Source organism: Pagrus pagrus (assembly GCF_965226575.1).
Source record: "Pagrus pagrus genome assembly, chromosome: 15".
NCBI classification, from domain to species: domain Eukaryota; kingdom Metazoa; phylum Chordata; class Actinopteri; order Spariformes; family Sparidae; genus Pagrus; species Pagrus pagrus.
The window spans coordinates 19,516,673-19,539,309 of record NC_140199.1 but is presented as its reverse complement, the minus strand read 5'-3'; the positions used below and the strand labels follow the sequence as shown (position 1 = coordinate 19,539,309).

The 22,637-nt window shown below is 43.3% G+C and overlaps 2 protein-coding genes across 2 annotated transcripts in view; both read right to left on the bottom strand.

Annotated features, from left to right (window-relative positions):
- Positions 1 to 216: 216 nt before the first annotated feature.
- slc29a3 (solute carrier family 29 member 3) lies at positions 217 to 6,699 on the bottom strand. Its single transcript, XM_084376588.1, has 7 exons — positions 6,577 to 6,699; positions 5,626 to 5,739; positions 5,109 to 5,523; positions 4,574 to 4,656; positions 4,058 to 4,284; positions 2,521 to 2,683; positions 217 to 1,651 (listed from the first exon to the last, which is right to left on the bottom strand). The coding sequence occupies exons 3-7, from the start codon at positions 5,430 to 5,432 to the stop codon at positions 1,021 to 1,023; spliced, it is 1,428 nt and encodes a 475-aa protein (XP_084232714.1). The 5' UTR covers positions 5,433 to 5,523; positions 5,626 to 5,739; positions 6,577 to 6,699; the 3' UTR covers positions 217 to 1,020.
- A 2,070-nt stretch (positions 6,700 to 8,769) lies between these two features.
- Positions 8,770 to 22,637, bottom strand: part of unc5b (unc-5 netrin receptor B) — a 52,212-nt gene continuing 38,344 nt past the window's right edge. The window contains exons 8-16 of the mRNA XM_084376095.1: positions 16,099 to 16,293; positions 15,365 to 15,730; positions 15,170 to 15,257; positions 14,603 to 14,777; positions 14,278 to 14,517; positions 13,362 to 13,511; positions 12,651 to 12,815; positions 12,371 to 12,549; positions 8,770 to 11,446 (exon numbers count right to left, since the gene is read on the bottom strand). Coding sequence (XP_084232221.1) covers positions 11,281 to 11,446; positions 12,371 to 12,549; positions 12,651 to 12,815; positions 13,362 to 13,511; positions 14,278 to 14,517; positions 14,603 to 14,777; positions 15,170 to 15,257; positions 15,365 to 15,730; positions 16,099 to 16,293 — 1,724 coding nt within the window. The 3' untranslated portion in view covers positions 8,770 to 11,280. The remainder of the gene's footprint in view (positions 11,447 to 12,370; positions 12,550 to 12,650; positions 12,816 to 13,361; positions 13,512 to 14,277; positions 14,518 to 14,602; positions 14,778 to 15,169; positions 15,258 to 15,364; positions 15,731 to 16,098; positions 16,294 to 22,637) is intronic.

Here is a 22,637-nt window from a genome sequence, read left to right as displayed (position 1 = left end):
ATGCACATCTTTACGTGTGTGTATTCTGTATACTATGGGTCAACTGATAAACTATGGGTCAACTGATAAACTGAGCATTTGAATTATATCTGCTTCTGATATAGTTAAAGGTTTGTTTCTATCTGCAAATGACATTAAAAATAGCCTGAACAAATAGTTAATCCTGTTAACTGCAACTCAAGTGCACATTTGAAAATGAGGACAGAAATCAAAGAGCTGATGACAATGTTCAGTTTATAAAGTCTGATCAAACTCACAAGGTTTACAAACAACTGACACAAGTCAGCCACATGTTCATTTACAATTTATTAGCCACATTTTTCCAGCTTTGTTCATCGAAGTTTAACTGAAATAACACTTAACACCCCTTGAAAAACAACTTATATACCACAACTGTTTACCCCTTAACTCAGTAGTTATGTGTGAAACGTGTTTTTATGTAATAAAAAATAAAAGCTTTGGTGTTAATTCAAGTATCCTTTATGGACTGTACCGATTGCTAATGCTTTGAGAGCCACTTCCTGATCTCTGATGCGTCGACACCAAGAGTCATAGCTTACGCTGCCCTGAGTTTCACATCACGTGCTACGTCAGTATGAACTAGGGCTGTTTTCATTATTGATTAAGTTGCAGATTGTTTTAAGGATGAATCGATTAATTGTTCTGTCTATAAGATGTCAAAAAATTGGTCTCCAAATTGCTTCTTTGTCTTCTTTTACATTTGAAGATGGAACCAGTAAATCTTTGACATTTTTGCCCGAAAATGACTGAAACAATCAATCAATTATCAAAATAGTTGACTGTGGAATATTTGCAGCTCTAGTGTAAACATACATCATGAATGTGAGGTATGAAGGAATTAAGGCTTTGAGTGGAAATGAGCAGCACCTTTCCCTCATGGCAGAGAACTGGTTGTCCTGGTGCACTTTTGATTATAGTGCTTTGAGGTTCTGGTATCTGTCACTGTCCAGCTACTGTCTGCTGTGTAGCTCAACTACACCACTGTAAATCATAGGCTGGTCAGATGCAGTGCACGATAAGCACGGAGAAAGCTGATCCAACAGCCAGTCCCAGAGTGAGGAAGAAGGACATGACCACTCCTGTGGGCTCTGCCAGCTCCCGAGGTACCACCTTAGGCCCGTAGATCATTGGCAGAGTGCCTAGGTAGCCATTAGAGAGGCCGAGCAGGCAGTTAAACACCACAGGGAACACATCATGGGTGAAAAGCACAGTGTGGAGGTGGTCCCTCGGCTGGTAGTTACAGAACATGAAAAGCGGCAACATGACAGAGCGACACAACACCAGCACAGGCAGGACTCGGCTGGTGGGACCTGGGACCTGCAGCCAGGCGGTGGCCTGCCTGCCGCAGAAGTCTGCTACGTTGTACAGGAGGAAACTGGTGAAGGGCACAAAGTAAGTGGTGGTCCAGGGGCTGCTGCTGTCTTTGTGGACAGACTGGATCCCCGAGGACACTGCAGGGAACACCATGATAGAGACGCAGAAGACGTAGAAGACGCTCAGGCCGAGCACCCACGTCTTCCTGAGGATAGGCTGCAGCGGTGGGACGGAGACTCTTCTCCCTGCGCCTTCTGCTGCTCCCCCCTCATTTATCACTCCTGGACTTGTGCACGTTGCTGCCAGCATGTAGTGTCTATAGAGGAGAGAAGAAGAGCGCAGCATTTTTCAGATTAACAACAGGTAGATCTAAAACCTCATCTAAATAGACTTTTTGTAGATTATCTTATTTTTGTACCATATCTTTACTTAACAGCGGTTTTATCATGAGACGATCATAGTGCATAATGCCATCTTAAATTAAGTGTTAAAATAACTTTCTAATAGCATCAGTCCAAATTAAATTAAACTAAAAATAATGATTTTTTTGTTATGTGCACTGCTGCTGAACTAACTAACAGTTAAGGTTATGATATTTCTGATAAGTATTCAGAAATAATTCAACTTTGGCACCATCTGGTGGTCGTATGAAGAATGACACTGTCACATAACTACACAGTAATGAACTATAATCTAAAGTATCCACATTCAGATCAAAGTAGATTTTACAGAACACAGGAGGATGTTAATTATTAATTGATCCATCACTTTTAAGGATTAAAATGTATTAACTGGTACAAATCCATCAAAGAGTATCTTTTACAAATTACAAATACTTGTTTACTCAAATTTATCAAAAGAAAATGCTAAATGCTGGTTTGAGAAAATGTATTTAAATAAAATACCAATAATTTTTAATAAAAAAAATACAAAAAGACATTCTGTACATTTAGTAGCCTTAATATGTGTTGGATTTTGATGCAACAGTTCCTGAGAAGTGACAGACTGAACAGAAGGAACTGTGTTTGCTTCCTGTCCTTTTGACTCCTCACATCAAACATAGATCTTATCTGTGATTTTCTAATGGAAAAAAGTCCAAAAGATTTAATAAATGATTATATACTGTATAATCGATAGTGTATCTGTCTGATGGTGCGTGTGCGTGTATCTTTGGCTGCTACCGACCTTGAATACGCCAGCTTGGGCAGCAGCAGATATGCGACAATGCAGAGCAGGATGAAGAAGTCGGCTGTCAGGAAGTAGGCCAGAGCGCTGTCTGTCACATCCTTCGCCGCTGCCAGGTCCACTATTGATGCCACTGCGCTCAGCGTGCCTCCCATGGCCTGGCCTGAGACAAAAAACATGCTTCAAGTTCCAACTGTGGAGTCAGCTTATGGGAGATGCTCGAGCTGCTTAATGTCCCATCGTAATGACCTCTATATGTTAAATATTAAGACTTTTTATTAGTAGAATCCAGGTCCATTCAAAAAAGACAAACAAACACAAACAATTTAAAGGAGACAGTCATACCAGTGTTTCCACATGGCTGACTGGTACCTCACAGCACTGAGACCAGGATTGGACAACAGCATTACGACAGAATTTTGTGTGTCATTCAATCAACAGATGAATTTATACATCAATTTCCATAACAGAGCATGAAATGTATTTGCTCGCACTTGACAAAATAACTCACTCGCACTGCCCCACCTAGGTTTTCCCATCAAAATTTGCAGGCAATCATTATACTGTAGGCAACCTGAAGTTTGCGAATACTTGCCTTTTTTAACTTAACCCACAAGGGGGCAGTATAGAGAGGGGTACAATAAGCTCTGAAGAGATTAATTTTAACATCATCTGAACACCAGAAGAATTTGCGTTTTAGCACATTGGCTTGCGTATATAAAATACGACGTTGCCTGTACATGTCCTCATCATCAGACAAATCATCAGTGATGATGTGTCCCAAATACTTAACATTATGACAAGATTATAATGTTAAGTTATAATGTTAAGCATTATGACAAATATAATTATACATCCATCTTTTTTTTGCCTTTATTTGCCTAATAAAGGCAAAAAAAGATGGATGTATAATTATATTTGTCATTAGAGAGTACAGTAGACAGACAGGATATGAGGGAGGTTGTGGGAAGACATGCAACATTTTCACGGGAAAGTTCTGATTATATAATCAGCGCCCAAAACTCTGAGCCAGCAAACTGTATGTTTTTTCTACCTGCTTTTCCAGTTCTGCTCTGAACAAGGTCTGTTTTTACACAGTGATGTCAATATGGTAAATAAGTAAACCTGTTAATTAACTGACAAATGTGTCACTGTAATCTTCTCACTTGATACAAATATAGAAACAGTGAACTTATCTTTCAGGCGTTAGGGAGCTGACATATTTTTAGCAACATCAGTGTTAACTCATTAAAATAGTATGTACATTTTACAACAAGGTGCTCCAAAATGAGCTCCACCATCTGTTCTATAGGTGGAGCCGTCATGTAAACTCAACACCGCTATAGCCTGTTATAGCTTGTCCTCGAGTTGCCTTCAGCATTGTGTCCCTACACTGACAGACAAGAGGCCATAATGACAACGCCATCTCTCACACCATTTAAGATCACCACTTCACAAAAGGTGTTGGTACAAAGGTGTTGTATAAATGCTACAAAGACGACAAAGAGACATTACCGACCTAAAATGAGTCCTCTACCTGATATAAGTGCCTGAGAAATCCTCATGGGGAAATGCCCGCTGATGCCGAACATGCTGCCAGAGAAGAGGTTGGAGGCTCCGCTGACGATGGCCACGCTCACCAGCGTGCCGATAAAGAACTCCATCTGGCTGTCGGACACGTCCACCTTCACCAGCACCGTGGTCAGCACAAACACCAGCAGGATGACAAAAAGAGACGACAGGATCCTCACGTTTGGAGACAACCTGCAGACACAGCACACGCACACAGAAGTTCCTCAGTTCATCGACGTAAGCAAAAATGAAGCGGATGTTCTGTGCTGTGGAACAATATGTGTATAGTACTGATTGTATCCATAAAAGTATTACATCATAAGATTTTTATTATCAACACAAATGACAAGTATAAAAGTTCATGGAGAAAGTAACAGAAACATCCTGACACAAACCAACAAGCAGACTGTACTACATTACTATGCATATATATGTGTGTGTGTGTGTGTGTGTGTGTGTGTGTGTGTGTGTGTGAATTGACCTGTTAACTAGGAGATAGTTGAGTATCAGACACAGCACAGCGGGCACTGTGGAGGCGATGGACAGATAACTTTCAAAGTAGTCCTGTGAATAGTTAAAGAAAGACAAAATGTTACTCGCATAGTGTCTCGCTCAGAATAAGAGGAAGTGAAAGAAAGAGGGGAGACATAAAAATATAACAGATTCTGTCCTTCCTTATATATTCTATTAATTGTCGAAACTCAAAAAATGAATCCCAGACTAGAAGAGAGTTTGTCTTGTCCAACATAACAACCAAGCGTTCTACATAGTTTGGAAGAAGATCTATTTGACCACACTGACTCTACCTCTCGGTCCTCAACAAGCCTTTTAGCGTCTCTAATTGCATAAATGTGTTGCAAGTGATCTTTATCAGATGTAAAAGGACACTCTCATCCCTCACAGGATCGTCATGGTACCGTGAAACGCATGCAGAATGGCCCTAACGTGCAGTTTCCTGTACACACACATGCACAATAAGCCTGGCCTGTTGTATGTGTAGTATCCCTCACACTCACACTGAGGTCTGAATGTTGCTCCTTATTGCCGCTGTGATCGGTGCTGTTACTCAGTTTGTAGAGCCAGTAGTGTTTGGCTGTTATGAAGAAGTTCCAGGGCAGCAGGGAGCCGATGCCCATCAGAAAGAAGATGATGTACACCAAGTTGTAAGAGTCCTTTGGACTGTAGCGCACGGCCAGAGGCACTGATGAATGTTTGGGCAGGAGTGACGCAGACGGACTCTGGTCCTCGCTCTCCTCATCCTCTGATACTAGGTGGTTGCCGAGAGCATTGGGAATATAGGCGGAGTTGAGGCTGGGCTGCACTGGCTCTGTGTCGTCCATTTTACAGGCAGAATATGGGAAAAGTGAAGACGATGGGGAAAATGGAAGGCTGAGGCAGAAGAGGATAAAACAGGAAGTGTTGAAAAGAAAGCTGTGAAGGAGAAGAGAAATGCATGTTTTTTAAAAAAAGAAAATAAAAATCAATTCAAAACATGTCATTGCATTGCATGAGCGGTGTTTGGATGATGCTTACGTTTACTTGTGCTTTTCCAGGAAGGAACACTGTGTTTTCCGTGGAGCCATAGTCTGGAGAGATCTCTGAGCTGTAGCTGGTAGAGATCAGTCCAATTGTCCAGATCCTGTGAAGCTGCAGTGCAGACAGGCACATTCAACCTTGAGAATCATCTTCCAATGACAGGCGTAATATTGACAGGTGGCTTGCAGAAGGCTAACAATTAAACAATGACTCACCAGTGTTATTTAGTTGGTGGGGAATGTGACATGAGGACATTTCTCACAGTGCACCAACAATGTGAATGTGAGTGCTTGGCTCATTACTATTTGGCAGTGGTGTGTGGTTGTGAACACACTGCTCTCTCCCACAGCAGGAATCAGCCTTTCGTTGGACTCACTCTCCTGACTTTCAGCAGTCACTACAGTTTAATCTCACTTTCATCTTTCTTAAAATTACAACCTCACATGTCACAAATAATAGCACTGTGGCACTGAGGAGCAGTCATGGGACAGAGAGCTGACAGAAATAGACTTACTAACTTGCTTGCACAATGACTTTATTACTTGAGCTATTTAAGGAGGTTAAAAGAAGACTGGTGGGAGTACAAAGCTGACCTTGCATCCTTAAGCATCATGTGCATGTGTAACATTAATGAGGAACCAGTGTTCACATGATGCTTAGCGAAGAAAAAACAATTACACGCTTTCGAAAACAGGACAGTAACGTTAGACCTCTGGTAACTGCGGACAGCTGGTTTAACACAAGTTTTTGTCACTTCTCACTGCTAATGAACTGCTCGTTCTGCCGTGGTGTCTATTTTTAGGGTGCTCACGCTAACAAACAAGTTCGAGTTGTGTTTGCTTTACACGTAAACTAATACGAGAGGCTAACGAAGCTAAGCGGGTATCTAGCAGCCTAGCTAACCTGCTCGACCTAACGCTGGGCTCGTTAAATAAAATAACAACATACCTCACTGTCGGAGTTTCACTGGGTGTCGCTTCGGTCTTCCCTACAAGTCTTTCACTGACACAACAATCCATTTCACGGCGGACTGCCTGCGGTTTCTGGTCAGCTGACAAACCGCAGCCTCCAGCCGGTGGGCAGCAGAAGCGAGACTTCCGGCAACAGTCCTTCAGAATAAGATTGTTATCTACACGAGTCTAAACCACCAGATTGACTCAAAACGTACTTTTTGCACAATAGAAGCGTGATTCATTTGTGAAATACGTTTTATAGGACGAGTCCCCGCATAATTCAAGAAGTATTTTGGAAAATTGAAATAAAAACTTAATCCAAGTAAAAAGTAATCCACGCTATTATTCTGATCCAACAGACCGGAAGTCCTCCTGAACTTACTTGTCTTCCGGTACAGTTTTTCTAAAATAAAAGCACGTTCTTAGAAATTAAATGAATTGATTAGATCATAACTGGTGATATCTGCATGTGAAACACTAAAATGTCCCAATATCCCTAACACATTTTGAGTAGTTGTGTTGCATTTCCTTGATCTGTTAACTACAGATATAAATCATTACACCACCAATACACTACAGCAGCTTAGAAGTATTTATACTTGGGTGTAATATGTTTTTTTGATTGGAAATATATCCACATTTTTCTCTTATTTCTGCTTTATTCTTGAAAAGTTAAAAGTACACTGAATTATAAAGGTTGCTTATTCACTAATGGTTTATTTAAACTAATAGGCATGTAAAACTCACCTTAAATTGTAAACATTAAAGGATTAGATCACCCAAAAATGAAAAATCATTCATTATCTACTCATCCTCATGATGATTTCCAACCGCCTTTTTTGCATTGCAAAACGCAAAGCAAAAAGCTTATATTTACCAGGAGAGGGCGCCATACCACAGCACATCTATTAGTGAGTTGTTGCTCTTCTGTGGAACATGAAAACAACACGTGTAATAAGGAAGAAGACTAACAATGCTCTTACAGTCAAACATGATACGACATGATTTTGTGTCTTTGTCTGGAGACTCGTTGTTCTCCTCGACACGTGAGCAGACACCACTGGACATAAACTAATCTTTATCAGATGAGTCACTATTCAGATATGGAGCCTGTTCAACTGACAGCTGCTGAACTGCTGTTACACCCCTGCAACAACAGATATAATTTTGCAGGACCAATCTGCACCAATTTCACACTCAAAAATGTTTTTCTCCATCCCACCACGAGCCTAAAATCAAATCCTTGCAGCATACACATTCTGCAATTATGATTCTCAGCATTGATTCGATTCCCATTTTCACATTTACTTTTAAAATGCACTGCGATGCATTGTAATGTAAGCCTAGATACTGTATGTTTCAGTGCATGTGATCACTTTTGATTTTGTGAACTGAGTAACTGCTATAGGCCTTTCACATTGCAAATGCTGTGTGACGTGCACGTGTTGGCATGACATGCAGTATGTTCTCACAACAGGTTTAACGTGCCTTCAAATGAATGTTCTCACTGCTAATTTCTTAGTTAACAGGTGACAAAAACATTCTGTGTAGAGGTGAGGCGGTTGGGTTGAAGCTGCAATCTGCTTTTATATACTGCCACTTTGTGTATACGGGTTCAATTAACTCATGCACTGAAGGGTGTGATATCAGTCCTCAATTAGGAGTGCATCTGATGAAACAGGTGCAAAGTATTGCCAGCCATAAAGACCATACTGCAGTGAACACTCACCACAGATGACTCACTGGGATATTTGTTCTCGATGTAAGAGTCTAATCTGGCGAATCCCCACTCACCCTGCACTCGTAAAAAAACCCAAAAAAAACTGAGGTAAGCCTGCTCGATCTAAATGCCCAGAGTCAATCCTTGAAGACCACTATTAGTGTCTCTAAAACCTTGTTAATTTGAAGGCCGGACAGCCTTCCAGTTAAAAGCTTTCAAAGCTAAATGGACCAAAAGGGTATTTTCCAATGAGGTGTGAGGCAAAGAGGGACGGGTTGAGTAGCTCTGCATTTTCTGAGAAAATGGGGTGTAATTGATAAAATCACAGATGCCATTTAAAGGTGATTTTAGTCCCGACAAGGGGCTGAAAGAAGCCTGCAATTTAGTTTATGGATTTAATGCAAGCCACTCCCACATTGTTTGGTTTTGCAATAACACAATTTAATCCAATAACAACAAAACACACACTGTTGTTAAACTAAGAAATATAATTTATTGCATAAAAATTATATTTAGTTACAGGTAAGAAGGCTAGACGTTTATTTACAATTGGTTCTTTACAGAGATAAAATAATGTCACTGAATCCATTTAGCTTTTTTCGTAAAAATGTCCGTCTTCTTGAACAAAGGCTAAAATCTTCTCTTTGATGGGAGCGAGGTGGAATCCAGTCCAGCTCCAGCATAAATGATCCGACAGGTACTCGAGACAATCTGGACGAATAAACACTGTAGCCTACAGCTAGCCAGTCTCTGTGACAACATTTGAGCAAAGAAAATAGTCCTGCAGTGTTCAGGGGGTCCAAAGTTCTGAACGGTTGTGTTCAGATATTTCCTCGCGGGCAAAGACCTGCAGGGCACGAGTTCATGATGTCAGTCACAACTTGTTTTGTAGCCATTGCAAAGCACTTTGTCGTGTTCTCCCTAATGTGCTTTTTCCAGCATTAGCTTCCTTGGTTTGTGATCCGATTCTTCTGATCCAGGAGAACAGCATCATGAAAAAGAAAAGCTAAACCACCCTTAAACCACTTTAAGATACAAAATCAAAACCCTGTCGATGCCCTGATCTGAAAAAATAGAATTACTCTTCCAGGAAACAAAAGAAGTCAAAATGCTTTGCTTTTCTTTTGTACTTGCATAGCACTTACAAAGAGAAATGACAGATCTTAAGCGTGTGCACGCACTGAGTACGCACACCCACCTGCCCAAACATACCCACTCACTCAACACACACACGCACACGCACACACACAAACTTGTGTTTTCGGTTCATTCACACAAAACAGTGACATGACTCACTGCTGAAGAGGAGGGATACTGCCTGTGTTTTGGTTTTTTGTGGTTTCAAAGATATGAACACTTTTTCTTTTTTGCTTTGAGGAGACAAACAGAGACTTGATAACACACAGAACTTAAGTCATGAAAACAGCATTTCGATTCCCGTCGGACAAGAGCTGACAGAACAATATTGATAATGCAAATAGCTCGAGGACCCTGACCACAAAGCAGGCGGCTTAGTAAAAAGGTTAACAATATGTTATAAAAATGAACCGGGGGAGACATGATGAGTTACAGGGCGTTGGATGGACACATGTAGAATAGATCAGAACATAATGCAGTTTTCGTTGAGGTAAATCTGATGGTCCCTTGCTGCCGAGTTGATTCAAACCATTTTGAAATCTTCGTCTCTGAACAGTTCCAGCGAAGCAAAACGCCTCCAGTGTTTTCACCTGGACATGTGACCACCGCTAGTCATGTTTTACGGATCATATTTTTACATTTTGAATTAAAAATAACAAATTAACATGGTTTTGTTATTCACAACTGAGACATCCACTGTGCACCTAACTCTGCCTAGAATCAAAAATACAGCATCTCAGTAGCCTGAACAAGCACAGATGATAGGACAGCTTCTATATGCATATAACAGCAATGAAAAAAAAAAAAAAGAACAATCCACAAATATGGATAATAACTTAAAGAGCGTTCCCCAAAGGAAACTTTTAAGGGATGACCAGAAAAGCTCTCCTGCAGTTTATTCTCAGCAGATCGGAGGAGTGTGGCAGAGCGATAGAGGAATGCGAGGAGAGATGAAAGAGAAACACCCCTGTGAGTCGGAATGATATGCCAAGGCTTTGAGGCATTTGTTGGTACAATATAAAGAGTCAGTCCGTCTAGTTATCTGCCAATTCTTAAACAAACTTCACAATTACCCCCCCCCCCACCACCAAAGAAGAGGCATCTTTTTATTTTTCCGCCCAGAGCGATGTGCTCGAACCCTCAAACCTCGAGGGTTGGGTCCTGATTTTGAGTCGGAGCAGCCGGACAAGAAATCCTGGCCTGTCTGATTCAGAGGTGGTTAATGACCAGTTTGTCTGTAGCCTGAGGAGGTTGCAGACAGGTCGGCGCTGCCTGTCATTCGCTGCACACGCAGAATGACGATGGAGAAATCAAAAGCCCCCTGCCACGAGGTGAGATGGTGTCAAATCATGCACTTTCATGCTGCTCGGGAAACACATGTAATCCCCCTGTTAGCGTTTGTGTGTTTGTTTGGGCTTGAATATATGGATTTTTATTGTTTCTCCCAAAGCTTTGTTATTTATATACAAGAGTAATGTCATTCTCAATCTTTTGAAGAAGACAGTCGACACCGCGTATGACAGATGACTTAACAGCCATTTTTACGCCTTCGTACCCTCAAATTGGTTTCACGTCTTGCAGATGCAACATTGCTTTGGAGGATTCAAGCTGAATCAGGTTAGCAGTTGTCGTGGGACGGCCCGCGTGGGAATGGGTGAGTGTGTAGCTACAGTGGCTGAAGACAGAGATGAGGCAGAGGTAATACAGCACGTGTGAAAGGAACCAAAATGCTCTGTGGGCTCGTGATTTGTGCCAGGGTGTGCATATTCATTTCATCACGGTGGTGAGATAAAAAAAAAAAAAAAAAAAATGTCTTGCTTGCTCTCTGGTTTCCTTGACCAATCAGCAATCCCCATCTGTTGTCATGACAACTAGCACCTCACTTTTGCCCATCTCTTCCAGCGCGGTCGCCAGAGATACCAGGTCTGCGTCAGCTTGGTGACAAGCTTCCCATAAGTCCAGCAGAACACCTGTGGGGCTGGGCTTTGTTGCAAAGTAGTTCAAGTACCTGTGGAGGAGAAAGACGAGGCAGGATGTAAAGAAAGAGCCAAGCTGATTTTAAACGTTTTTAAAGGGACAGTTCAACCAAACATTAAACATTCATATATTTCCTCTTGCCTGCCATTTATCCTTTCAGACTCTTTTGGTTTTCTGATTGTCTTTCTAGGAACTACACCCGCCAACCGCATCACCATGCAGAGTGAAGCGTGCATCTACTTGCAACTGTAACGTAAGCCAGCTAAGTTAGCTTAGTTAGCTTCGCCTCTTGTCCATTAGTAGAGGTACATTTCCTTCTGTGCAGTGATGGAGAAAAAAAGTAGTTCCTACATGAACCTGCTCACATCAAGGTCTGTGGATTTCAAGCAACTGAGTCATGATTTCTGAAAAGAGACACTGCTGTTGAGTTTTTATGTACACACAAGCCTAATGCAGGCTAGGTCCATTATATTTGAGAGGAGGCAGACATCTCTTAAACTCAGCAACTCGCACCAAAAATAGTCACGGTGGATAAATAGCACTACAGGTCAGAGGAAAAATATGGATTTTTTTTTTTTTTGGGTGAATTGTCCCTTTGAGTCATTCATACAGTTTGTTACAAACAAAAACGAACTGCCATGTTTCACAAGGCGGGATTAGCTACTTAGCAAGAAAAATATCTCAAAAATAAAAGCATGGCTGCTGAATCATATTCCTGAATTTAACTTCAACTTATAGAACAAACAAAAAACATATACTTATACTTTACTTTTCAGTTTTTTTAATTTCTGCTCATGTAAACACCAAATCATAACCCCAACACAGCTAAACCTCAGCCAGTGATCAATCTTCTGAGTGATCACTCGGCAATAGGAAGAAGTATTAACGCTGGACTCTACAGCTAAAGCGTGACCAAAACTTCCTGTCACACACAAACACGTGAGGCAGCTCTGACCTGTCAAAGCCCAGACTGCGTGCCAGTAGTCTCCAGTCACATCCTCGAGCACTGGGTGCATCCAAGCTGGCACAGATCTTCTGGCGGATGGAGTCAGGCAAGCGAAAGGCGTAGGGTCCCACTTGAGAGGACGGCAGGCAGCTGCCTCCTGAGGGGAGGGGCGAGTGCGGCGGTAGAGTCTGGATTGACAGAGAGGGTGAGAAGAAGAACTTTTGTATTTCTTGGCATCGCTGTGTGGCTTTTTTTTCTTTATCTGTGTTATTCAAGGTGTCACCATTACCTCCTGAATATCCGTGTGCAGCTGGAATATCTGTCCCTCCCCTTCCACCTGTCGGACACAGATTTTGCAGGCGAGCTGCGACACCGCCAGGCTGCCTCTCTCCAGGCTGAAGGTGCAGTGCAGGGGTCTCTGACTGCCACTCCAGATGTGATAGAACGGGATCTCCTGTTCGCAGAGAAAAACGCTAAGAAGCTAGAACAAACACTCTGCACTTTGATTAAAGTGGCTTCGTCCTGAGCCGCGCAATCAGGAAGGATCTAAAACACGGTTTCCATTCAAGGGGAGTGCAACATGCTTTATTTTGGTATCGGGTGTTTCCACCAACTGGGTACCCATGTGTCAGAGGACAATTTATTTCTAAAGTGCACTGTCCATAAATTAGGGCCACTATCTGATTTCCTGTTTATTTATTCAGGGAGGGTTCAGACTGCAATCTCGCTGCATCCGCCGAGAGAATGCAGCAGAGGGTTTGGATGTTTACAACTGCAGTGAACTGAATAAAGTCCTCGCTGTATTTTGCGAGAAAACAGGCGTCATACTGAAGTGAATGAAGAGTTTGTCAGACCGCAGTTTTTGCTTCAGAGTTTTTAGTTTTTAAGTAATCAATAGTTTGATTAAATTCAGAAACTCTGATGATTGCACTCCGACATCAACATATATCAACACTACATTTGCTGCTATCTAGTTTTTGATGCATTTTGAGCGTCTCACCTGATACTTTGCCAGAAGTTTGCTTCTCCAGTGACTGTGCGGGATGTCGTGGATGGACAGGCGCAGGTTGTGGTAGCTGTCTTTGAAGAGCAGTGGCTTGGGATCCTCCAGCAAAACTCCCCCTAGACTCCTCTCCAAATCCAGCACCTCCTGCACAGAGGAGGAGGAGAGAGAACGCCGGGCTTAGGGACATATTCGCTCGATCGGTTTTATCTCAAAACGTGCTTTCAAACACGCTTAATTAAAATGCCTTTTGCATTCTCTAAGTTGCCGTCTCCAAGTGGAAATGTGTGAGAGCTAACAGTCTGAAAGCTGTTTGAACTTTGGCAGCCAGAAATCATGTAATGTGATGCCAGTGAAGTGCACGGAGCACGCTCATGTTTACTGCCACGGCTGGTGTGTGAACACTTTCTGCAAAAGCAAAATATTTAACGTCAGCGAGTCCAACTTTGTCTGGATGGAGCGCTCGCTTGCTTATAAACCATATTCAGAGCGTGGCCATCTTCCTCTGACATCACGCTCACGGTGGGAAGCTTCCCACTTTACAAGAAACTGAAAACAACTGTTACACAGAACCCCTTTAACTTGTAGTGCTATCATCCTGTTTCATAGTGTACTTCTGTCTTTGGACAAGTGTGTTATGTTGTAAACCAAGCTGTTAGCTGTACTTTACAACTGCAGTTGACATGGTGGATGTGTTCAATTAAAGGAAAAAGTCTCTCTTTTGCAGCTTAAAGTGAATTACCAGTAATGCACTTATTAATATTCACAGCACTTCTGTGCAGCCAGATTGATTTACACATCAAAGTGAAGGAAAGAAAGGCAGTTGGATTGATAGGCAAGAAGAAGATGGGGAACAAGTAAAGACGAGAGGTAAACAGACACAGACAGAGCGTGGCAAACACATGAGCAGCACCTTGAGTGCATGTGGAGTGTCATGGATGCAGTAGATACGGAGGCTGTAGTCCAGGGACAGGCAGGGTGCTCTTGGAGCAAACAGCGCCAGCTGCAGGCGCTTGCAGGCGGGCTGTGGAGGGCAGGACTGGCCCACCAGGCCGTACGTTCCCAGCTGCTCCATGAGAACGTGACAACACTCCTCTTCCAGCTGCAAGTAGCACGGAGACGACAAAGTCTCCTCTCCTACTGTCAGCACCTCCTGAAAAACAAAAAAACAAAGTTCAATGATGCCACTTCACTCAACAAAATAACCATTATTTGGTAACAGTCAGAGTCTGTCTCACCTCCCATGCCCCTTGGTGCGTCTGTGTCTTGAGTGTGAGTGTCCAGTCAGGTGTAGGTGTGTCTAGCTGGGCACAATGGGGCAAAGTAAGAACCACAGGACGATTCAGCAGCATACCGGATGGGCCGCAGCTTACCACAGGACTTAGTACAGTCTGACTGCCTTCAGAGGGTAGCCTGTAAATGTCACACACACATACACACATATAAAGATGGAGACCAACAGTTGCCAAAACATCACACTTCACTTATTAAAGAACATCGTGGCCGCGACACGGCTTGGAGCATGCCGGCATTGATGTATTTGAGGCACACTGAACGACAAACTTCCAGAAAATTGGCAGGAAATGAATCCAAGCCAATTTGAGAGGAGAAGTTGAGACAAGATCATCCGTTCTTTTTTATCCTCAGAGAAAGTGATAGAACTTCCAAATAAACTTCAAGCGGTTCGCAGTGGGTGAGCCTTGCATGCGAAAACTTCTGATTGAGGTGAGAATGAGGTCTATTCTGCCTCGTGGTTTGCGAAACAAGACGAGTGAAATGGAGGAATAAAGATGAAGGGCACTCACGTCGTTTTGTCCCACTTGTTGATAATGAGGTACATCTCATAGAACTTCCCCTGGGGGATCGTACCAGGGGGGACCAGCAGACTCACACCTATCGGAGGAAGGTGTCGTGAGTCGTCTTGTGTGTGATTAAATGAACACGCCATCTGGGAATTTTAATTTTGGTTTCATTTGCATGTGAAATGTGATATACGGTACCTGTATTAGGGATGGTGAGGCGTCCTCCCAGATTACCCAGGGTGGTGCTGGTGCTCAGCCCGGGCTCTCTGGACAGGGTGTGGCTGTGGTAGTCGCGCTCTCTCCCCACCGTACCCACCGACTTCAGGCTGAGAATCTCCCCGTCTGAGCACATGTCCGCGGGGAGCTCCAGGGAGGAGAGAGTGGACGAGTTATACACCTTGATTTTGAGACTGGGCAGCGGGTCCAGCAGTGGGGAGGTGGTCATGGGGATTTTGTGGGGGCTGTCGTTGACCCCCTGCTGCAGGGAAAAGAGCGGCCCGCGGAAAGCGCCCGCTGTGGCTGTGAGATCCGGAGGAGCCGAGGGATGCAGATGGTGGGGGTTATCTGTGGAGAGAGGAGACGCTCTCTTATCACCAGAAATGACACAGGCAGAGCTGAGAGTGCTAAAAGTGACGCGAGTGAAATGGATTAATGTTGCTAATTAATATTTGATGGCGAGAACAAGAGGAGGAAATCCATGACAAATGCTTCAAGTGTAAAAAATGTAACGCGGCAAAGAATGGAGAACTGACTCGGCGAGAGGAGATAATGGTTAAAGAGAATTAATTTATGGGATGATATAAATAGCAGTGTGATAATGAAATGAATCGTGAAGAAGTCCTTCTATGAAGATGAGTAACAATAAGACAAGTTGTGAACATAAACATGATGATTAATTATGTGTGTGTGTGTGTGTGTGTGTGTGAACCCACCCTGTCTGGGAGGCTTGTAATTGCCCGGGTGGAAGGCAGCGGTGAGAGCAGATGAGGAGTCGGTGATGTCTCCGTGGAGATGGCGGCATCTGCGGCGATATGCGAGCACTCCCACGCACAGCACCAGGATCACACACAGCAGCAGGGCCCCCACCAGACCAGCGTAGACCGCTACGCCCATACCCGGGGCCAGCGCTGAAAGAGGGACAGAAGGTCAGACGGTCAGGACGTCGTAAAGAGCAACATGTGGAAACACACGGATACAAATGCAAGGGAGACACAAGAGGGAAGGAAATACAGTTCAGCTGCAGCAGAATGGTGCATGAATGTGTTATTTCAGCTCAAGAAGTGATTAGTTGATTAAAGGATTAGTGATCATCAGAATATGTAAAACAATTTTGATAATCCATTAATCTTTTAAATCACTTTTTCAAGATTAAATTACAAACACTTGCTGGTTCCTGCTTTCCTAAAATGTCCTGATTTTCACTATAAATTTAATATCTTTGGATTTTGGATCGGACAAAACAAGCCAATACTAAGACGTCACCTTGCGCTCTGGGAGAGTACATGATTAATAGAAATTTAATCAGTAGATTCATCAAAAATTTAAATAATCAGTGCTTGCAGCCCTTTTTTTTTTTTTTTTTACAAGGTCAGCCAAAGTTGAAATTGAAATCTTCAAGTACAGGTTCACAAGTCTGTCTAAAAACAATACTGACATGATCATATGTACAATATATTGAATGAGTTATTGGTCGCTATAAGTGTTCCTCCTGTCCACACCGGGCTCGATGAGTTCCCCTTCCTAACATGATTTCCCTGATCCAAGTTCAGCTGAAGAAGCTAACGTGAGCCTTCAGCAGCCTGAGGATGTTGACACTGTTGGTATTTTTGGTGCTTAATTCCCTTTTTGTGTCACTTTCACACTATCACAGCTCAGCAAGGCAACAGTGTCAGGGAATTAAAAATAGTTAATTAAGCACTAAAAAAAGACTGACTTGAGAAAATACTAGAGATCCACAGATCTGGGGGAGTTAATGATCTTATTAGGTGGATCAGCCATGATGTGAGCAATCCACATTAAATGGAGTTTCTTTGCTAAAGATGAAATGTGTAAGAATTAGCATAGTGTCCAAGGTCATTCCAAACAAATAGGACGTAGCATATCGGCAGAGCAACCGCAAATTGCTGCTAACTCTAGCTGCCATTAGCTAGTTAGCTCAGTTAGCCGTGCAGTTAGTGGTCCTGACTGGGAGTTCAGATTGTTATTACAAGACAGGATGGGTCAGGGCTAGCTGGTTAACATGCTAACTAACACAATACATAGACCGTATCTGATATAGCGTTACTGTTACCTCTTATTTTTTTTCTTTTTCTTAATTAATTCTTACATACTGCACCTTTAATGTCATCATACAATCATCACTCATCATGTTCCCTGTTGCATAAACATGATTCTAATTATCCCATTCAGTGGGATGTACAATTTTAAGAGTTAGGGAGGAGAGCAATTCATTGCCAGGCTGGAAAGAGGAATGATTACGGTGACTGAAAGCTCTGTCGATCAAAAGAAAATTAATTGCCAACTACTTTTGGAAACGAATAATCATTTAAGTCTTTATTCAAGCAAAAATGTCAAACGTTTATTGGTTTCGGCTTCTTAAATTTGAGGCTTTGCTGCTTTTCTTTGCCATTTATGATAGTGAAAGAAGAGTCTTTGGGTTGTGGACTGTTGGTTGGACAAAAGAAGCAATTTAAAGACGTCACTTTGGGCTCTGTTAGGAGCATTTCGGACATTTAAAGACTAAACGATTAACCGATTAATCTTGAAAATAATAAGCAGATGAGCGTGAGCCGTTTAACGTTCGGTGGATTTGATTCAAGCTAAAGATAAATCTTGTTCAGTTAAAACAGATCACACATTATTCATCAGCTCTGCCCGGCCTGCAGGGAGCACATCCCACAACAAAAGTTGGCATGGGTCGGAGTGAGGTGGGTTAGGGGGGAGGTGGTTGGCCAGAATTTCACCTGCTCCCCGCTGGGCTGGGCTGCTGGGTGATTGTTTGTGACTGGTCAGCAGGCACACCACCACGGCCCGCTTCAGCCCAGACTCCCCAACACTAGCAGAGCCGTACCCAGCCCAGACACGTGAGCCAGTCACACCACAGCAAGAAAAAAGAGGAGAAGACAAGGAGCGAGGTTGGGCGGGAGACAATGAAGAGCTACAAAGACGGAGTAGACAGGCCGGATAAACAGAGGAGGAGGGAGCTGCAGGAGAGGCAATTTGGCAAAAAGGGATAGGAAGGAGTTAGATAAGGTTGTGATTTGTTGAGAGGACAGACGGATTATAAGTGTGGCGAGGAGGAGAGAGGAGATAAGGGTGGCTGCGCTTGAGGAAAAGGCCCGTGTTGAAAGAGCAGGCGAGAGTGTGGAAAAAGTTGGGAGAAAACCGCCGACACTACAGAGCTGCAGCGAGAGCAGAAGAAAGAGAGAGTGGAGGAGAGGAGAGGAAAGCCGGAGGCTGGCAGAGGAGAGCTCCCGTGCTCACGTGCCGCGATGGAACCGAATCTGACAGCCGTCCGCACTTATTACCACAAACGGAACAATAGCGAATTAGGTGCATTACTTCGGCTGCTCTCCCCTCAGCCTACGTCGCATCGAGCTAGAGGAATTAGCATCACTTCAAATGTAAACTATATCAAAGATTAAGTGAAAGTCAGGCGGAAATCAACTGTTTTTCTCCAGCAAGTGATTCCAGCTCAGTCTCAACTTTTTTGCTCCTCTGCTGCGTCTCGTTCGTGCAACTTTTTGTGCAGTTTGTCCGATTATTCAATCTGATAATCCATTTTGTTTTTGCAATTGCACCTTCTTTGTCCTTCAATCCGCAGTTGCAGCAAGCTGTTATGTAAATGATCCAACGTGCGAACACGGCGCCAGCTCAGAAACCTATGTTAGGCTTAGTCAACATGCCAGACAGGACGGGATAACAACACTCATAAGCAGGCCGGACAAGAAGGTGAGGCGCGTCTTCAATGAACTCGATCTGGGATGACAACAAAGCGCGGACGGACGGGCTCGACACAAAACGCCGCCGCTCGCATTCAGCCCCACGTGCGAACACAGATGTTAGGACTCATCATGTGTATGAGCACACAAGACGGACAGACACACACACACACACACACAAACAGTATGAAGCAGAGTGAAGTCATGGGGGAGGTGAACTTACGATGGCTTGCATGTTCAATAGAAATCTTTTTATCTGTTTGAACAGGAGAAAAAACAAGAGAAGAGGAAAAGAAAAAAACAACACAATAAAAATGGATGGACTCGTCGTTATGCAAATGAAAGATACAACAACATAATACAAAGCAGAGAGTAAACAACAGCTCATCAATATGAAAATAGAAATGTAAACATAAAAGAGCAGGGAAACAGTTCTCATCTAAGAAATAATAACCTAAAAATGTGTGAATGCGTGGCGCTGTGGGATGAGGTTCAGCGTAATTGTTTACATAATGCCCAAGGAATAAAAGTCTATTAGAAACGACTGCGGAAGAGATTAGGATCATTGGGATGAGAGTTAAAGACAGTTCTGGAAATGAACGAGGACGCTGGTGTTGTGCGGCACACGAGGGAGACTGAAACAGTCCCGTTATACAGCCCGCAGGGTGCATTATCACTTTCATCCTATGAAGACAAAAAACACATCCTGACGGGGACAATCTTTTCCAAGATAACACCAACGTGAATCATCCCTGAGTGGTTTGATGAATATCGAAGCCATCTTTCAGGATCCTGTCACTCACTACGGCATGAATCTCAAACCAAATAACCTTCTCTCCCAAGCATCGTCAAAACGCCAAATGGATTCCCCGACTTTCCCTCTCATCCAATAGCAATTAGAAGCGACTAGGAGCCAGTGAAGATGATGGTTTGCGGTGTCTCAAAGCATTTTAACATTTACGACTGAGGGTATTTAGCCGATCCTCAGAGGGGATTAACAATGAGTGAGGCGATACAGTCTGATGCTGTTGCATGATTGTCTGAACTAGGGATGCGCTGATTGTAGAGCTCTGGGCCAACACTGATGTTTAACCCTCAAAGACCTGGACCTCTTGTACTGATTATTATGATTCAGAGGAGAACATGCTTTAATAATAAAAAAAAACACATCTGTTTCTTCATCCTGTCCAGCTGCAGCACTGTATCCCCTCTGTTTTAGCTCCTGACACACGTCTGAGCCAACACCGCTCACCGCGTCCCCAGTCGGCTCTATCGTGTTTCCAGCCTTCAGTTAGAGTCACTTCTACCGTGAATATAGGCATGAATTATGCAAATGTGTGTCATGGTGATGTAGTGTGATGTCAAGAAGTCATGGAATTAAAGGTGGGACTTCTGACGAGGCGTTTCAGTCACTTCTGGAGCAGTGTTTACTGCGGCAGTGATGAGCCTCTGTTGGCGCAGACGTTGACCTTTTTATCTTTCAAGACCTTTTACATGCATAAGCACCTACAGTATATAACACCCTGAAAGGAAGGGAAAAAAGACTTCCATATGTATTTTTGTCTACATCTGACCTTTCCTTAGCCAAGGTAGAGCCATTTATTATCATCCTCTATGTATTATCCTCTGTGTTTTTCAGTGAAAAACAGGTGTACTGTATCGTATCGTTCATTTACTGACCATGTAGATGTGTCCAAAAGAAGTTCTTTGAGTAAATTTAAAAGGTTATTAAATCGTAACAGAGGACAATTCAAGCAAAAGGGTCTTTTTTCAGAGAAATATAGTATTCATTGATCTTGAACCACAAAAGCAGCTTGGCTACAACCATTGCCCATCAGCCCAGAGGGAGAAACTACGTGGGCTTCCTCGATGAATCAGTGCAGCAGGACGTGACGGTGTAATCGTGTTCACCACTACCAAACGAGACATGTGTGATGTTTTAAGAGCTGAGAAACTCTGTTGTACATTCGTTTTTTGCACAGCATATGGATACACTAGACGTTTTTATCTGCCGGCTGTCTACGTCTTTGAGGGTTAAAAGAAAAATTCGACTGATGCCGATACCGATGTTTGTTGTTGTTGTCTAGCCGGACTACCAGGGGAATTATGGCGTTTACACCACCAGCACAGGAGCTTTGGAGAGAGAGGGGTTCAGGGCTGGGGCTAGCTGGTTAGCACGCTAACTTCAGTGGATGTCTCCTCATCACAAAACATAGACATCCTCGACATTTTTATTTTGTTTTCATTTATTATTATTTCTTCACATTCTTACATATTGAAGCTTTAATAAAACCTTCATTCGCATGAATAAGATTGTTCTTTTTTCAAAAAGGGACTGCTTTCAAAGCCGTCTCATCCGGCTATACAACTACCTACTCAATGATAAAAACAATTTCAATACTTTCATCGCCTTACAATCTGTTGGCAGCGATGACACAAGCTAATAACTCATAAATGTGCCAACGCAACATTGACGTGACTCATCAGATAAACATCAGCCACTGCCATCGATGAGTGTCATTTTATTTACCGATAGCAGACAACAAGGCGAACATCAGCCGATAAAAACCAGCGCATCCCAATTTGGAGCGCAAACAGTCGTCGTGTCATCAGGACAATTTGTGCTCAGATTGGTCACATTATGTGCTGGGAAAATAAATAAGTCCATCAGTAACCTGTAGTCTGCCAAGTGACACATTTACAGATTTTCTGCAGCACGCTGCCTCCCATCTTCCCCCTCTGTCAGAGCCACTCGAGTGCATGTTTTCCTGACAGCCCCCTGAGAATGCTCCGCTCTGTACAGCCAAATCACACAGAGTATTTGTCTAATCTGGCTGCTCCATGGAAGCCTGTTTATGTCAGGACTCGTGCGTACGTCTGATAGAGTTGAAGCGAGGCGTCGCTCTGAGTGTGCTTATGACCCCCTCGTCGCACGTGTGTTTTACGAAGGTTCGCCTGCGTGCGTCGGTCGGCGAACTCGCGTGTGTGTGTGTTGTTTAAGTGTGTGCTTAAGAGCATCTCACTGCCTCTGTGGATGCGCGTCTCTAAGATTCTAATGCGCTGTCAGCTGGATTCCTCCCTGCTCATCACGGGCTGCACATTGGGTGTCAGTGTGAGTCTGACTCACTCTCATATGCTCTTCGCTGTGCTAATTTCTCAACTTGGCCGTGTCATGCTCGCTTCCCACTCGTGTGCTCCCTTAGCCTGCACTTGCTCTCTCGCTCGCTCTCTCTCCATCTGTGCTCTTTAGATGTGGATCACTTGCCTTCTCTCTTTGTGAACCTAAATTTTGCCTCATGAAACATCTGTCTGCGATTTAGCTGTTTTTCCTTTCATCTCTCTCTCTCTACATCAGCCGCGCTCTCACCAGGCTGCAACGGCTAAACACCTTGGGAATACAGTTCTATACGGAACAGCTTTGAAATGCAATACACCTTGTAAAACTGTGATCTATGAGCCAAATCACCGCCTGCGAGCCTTCCTCATATCAATTCAACAACCTCCTGAAGCAGCATAGAAAGGGCTTTCAG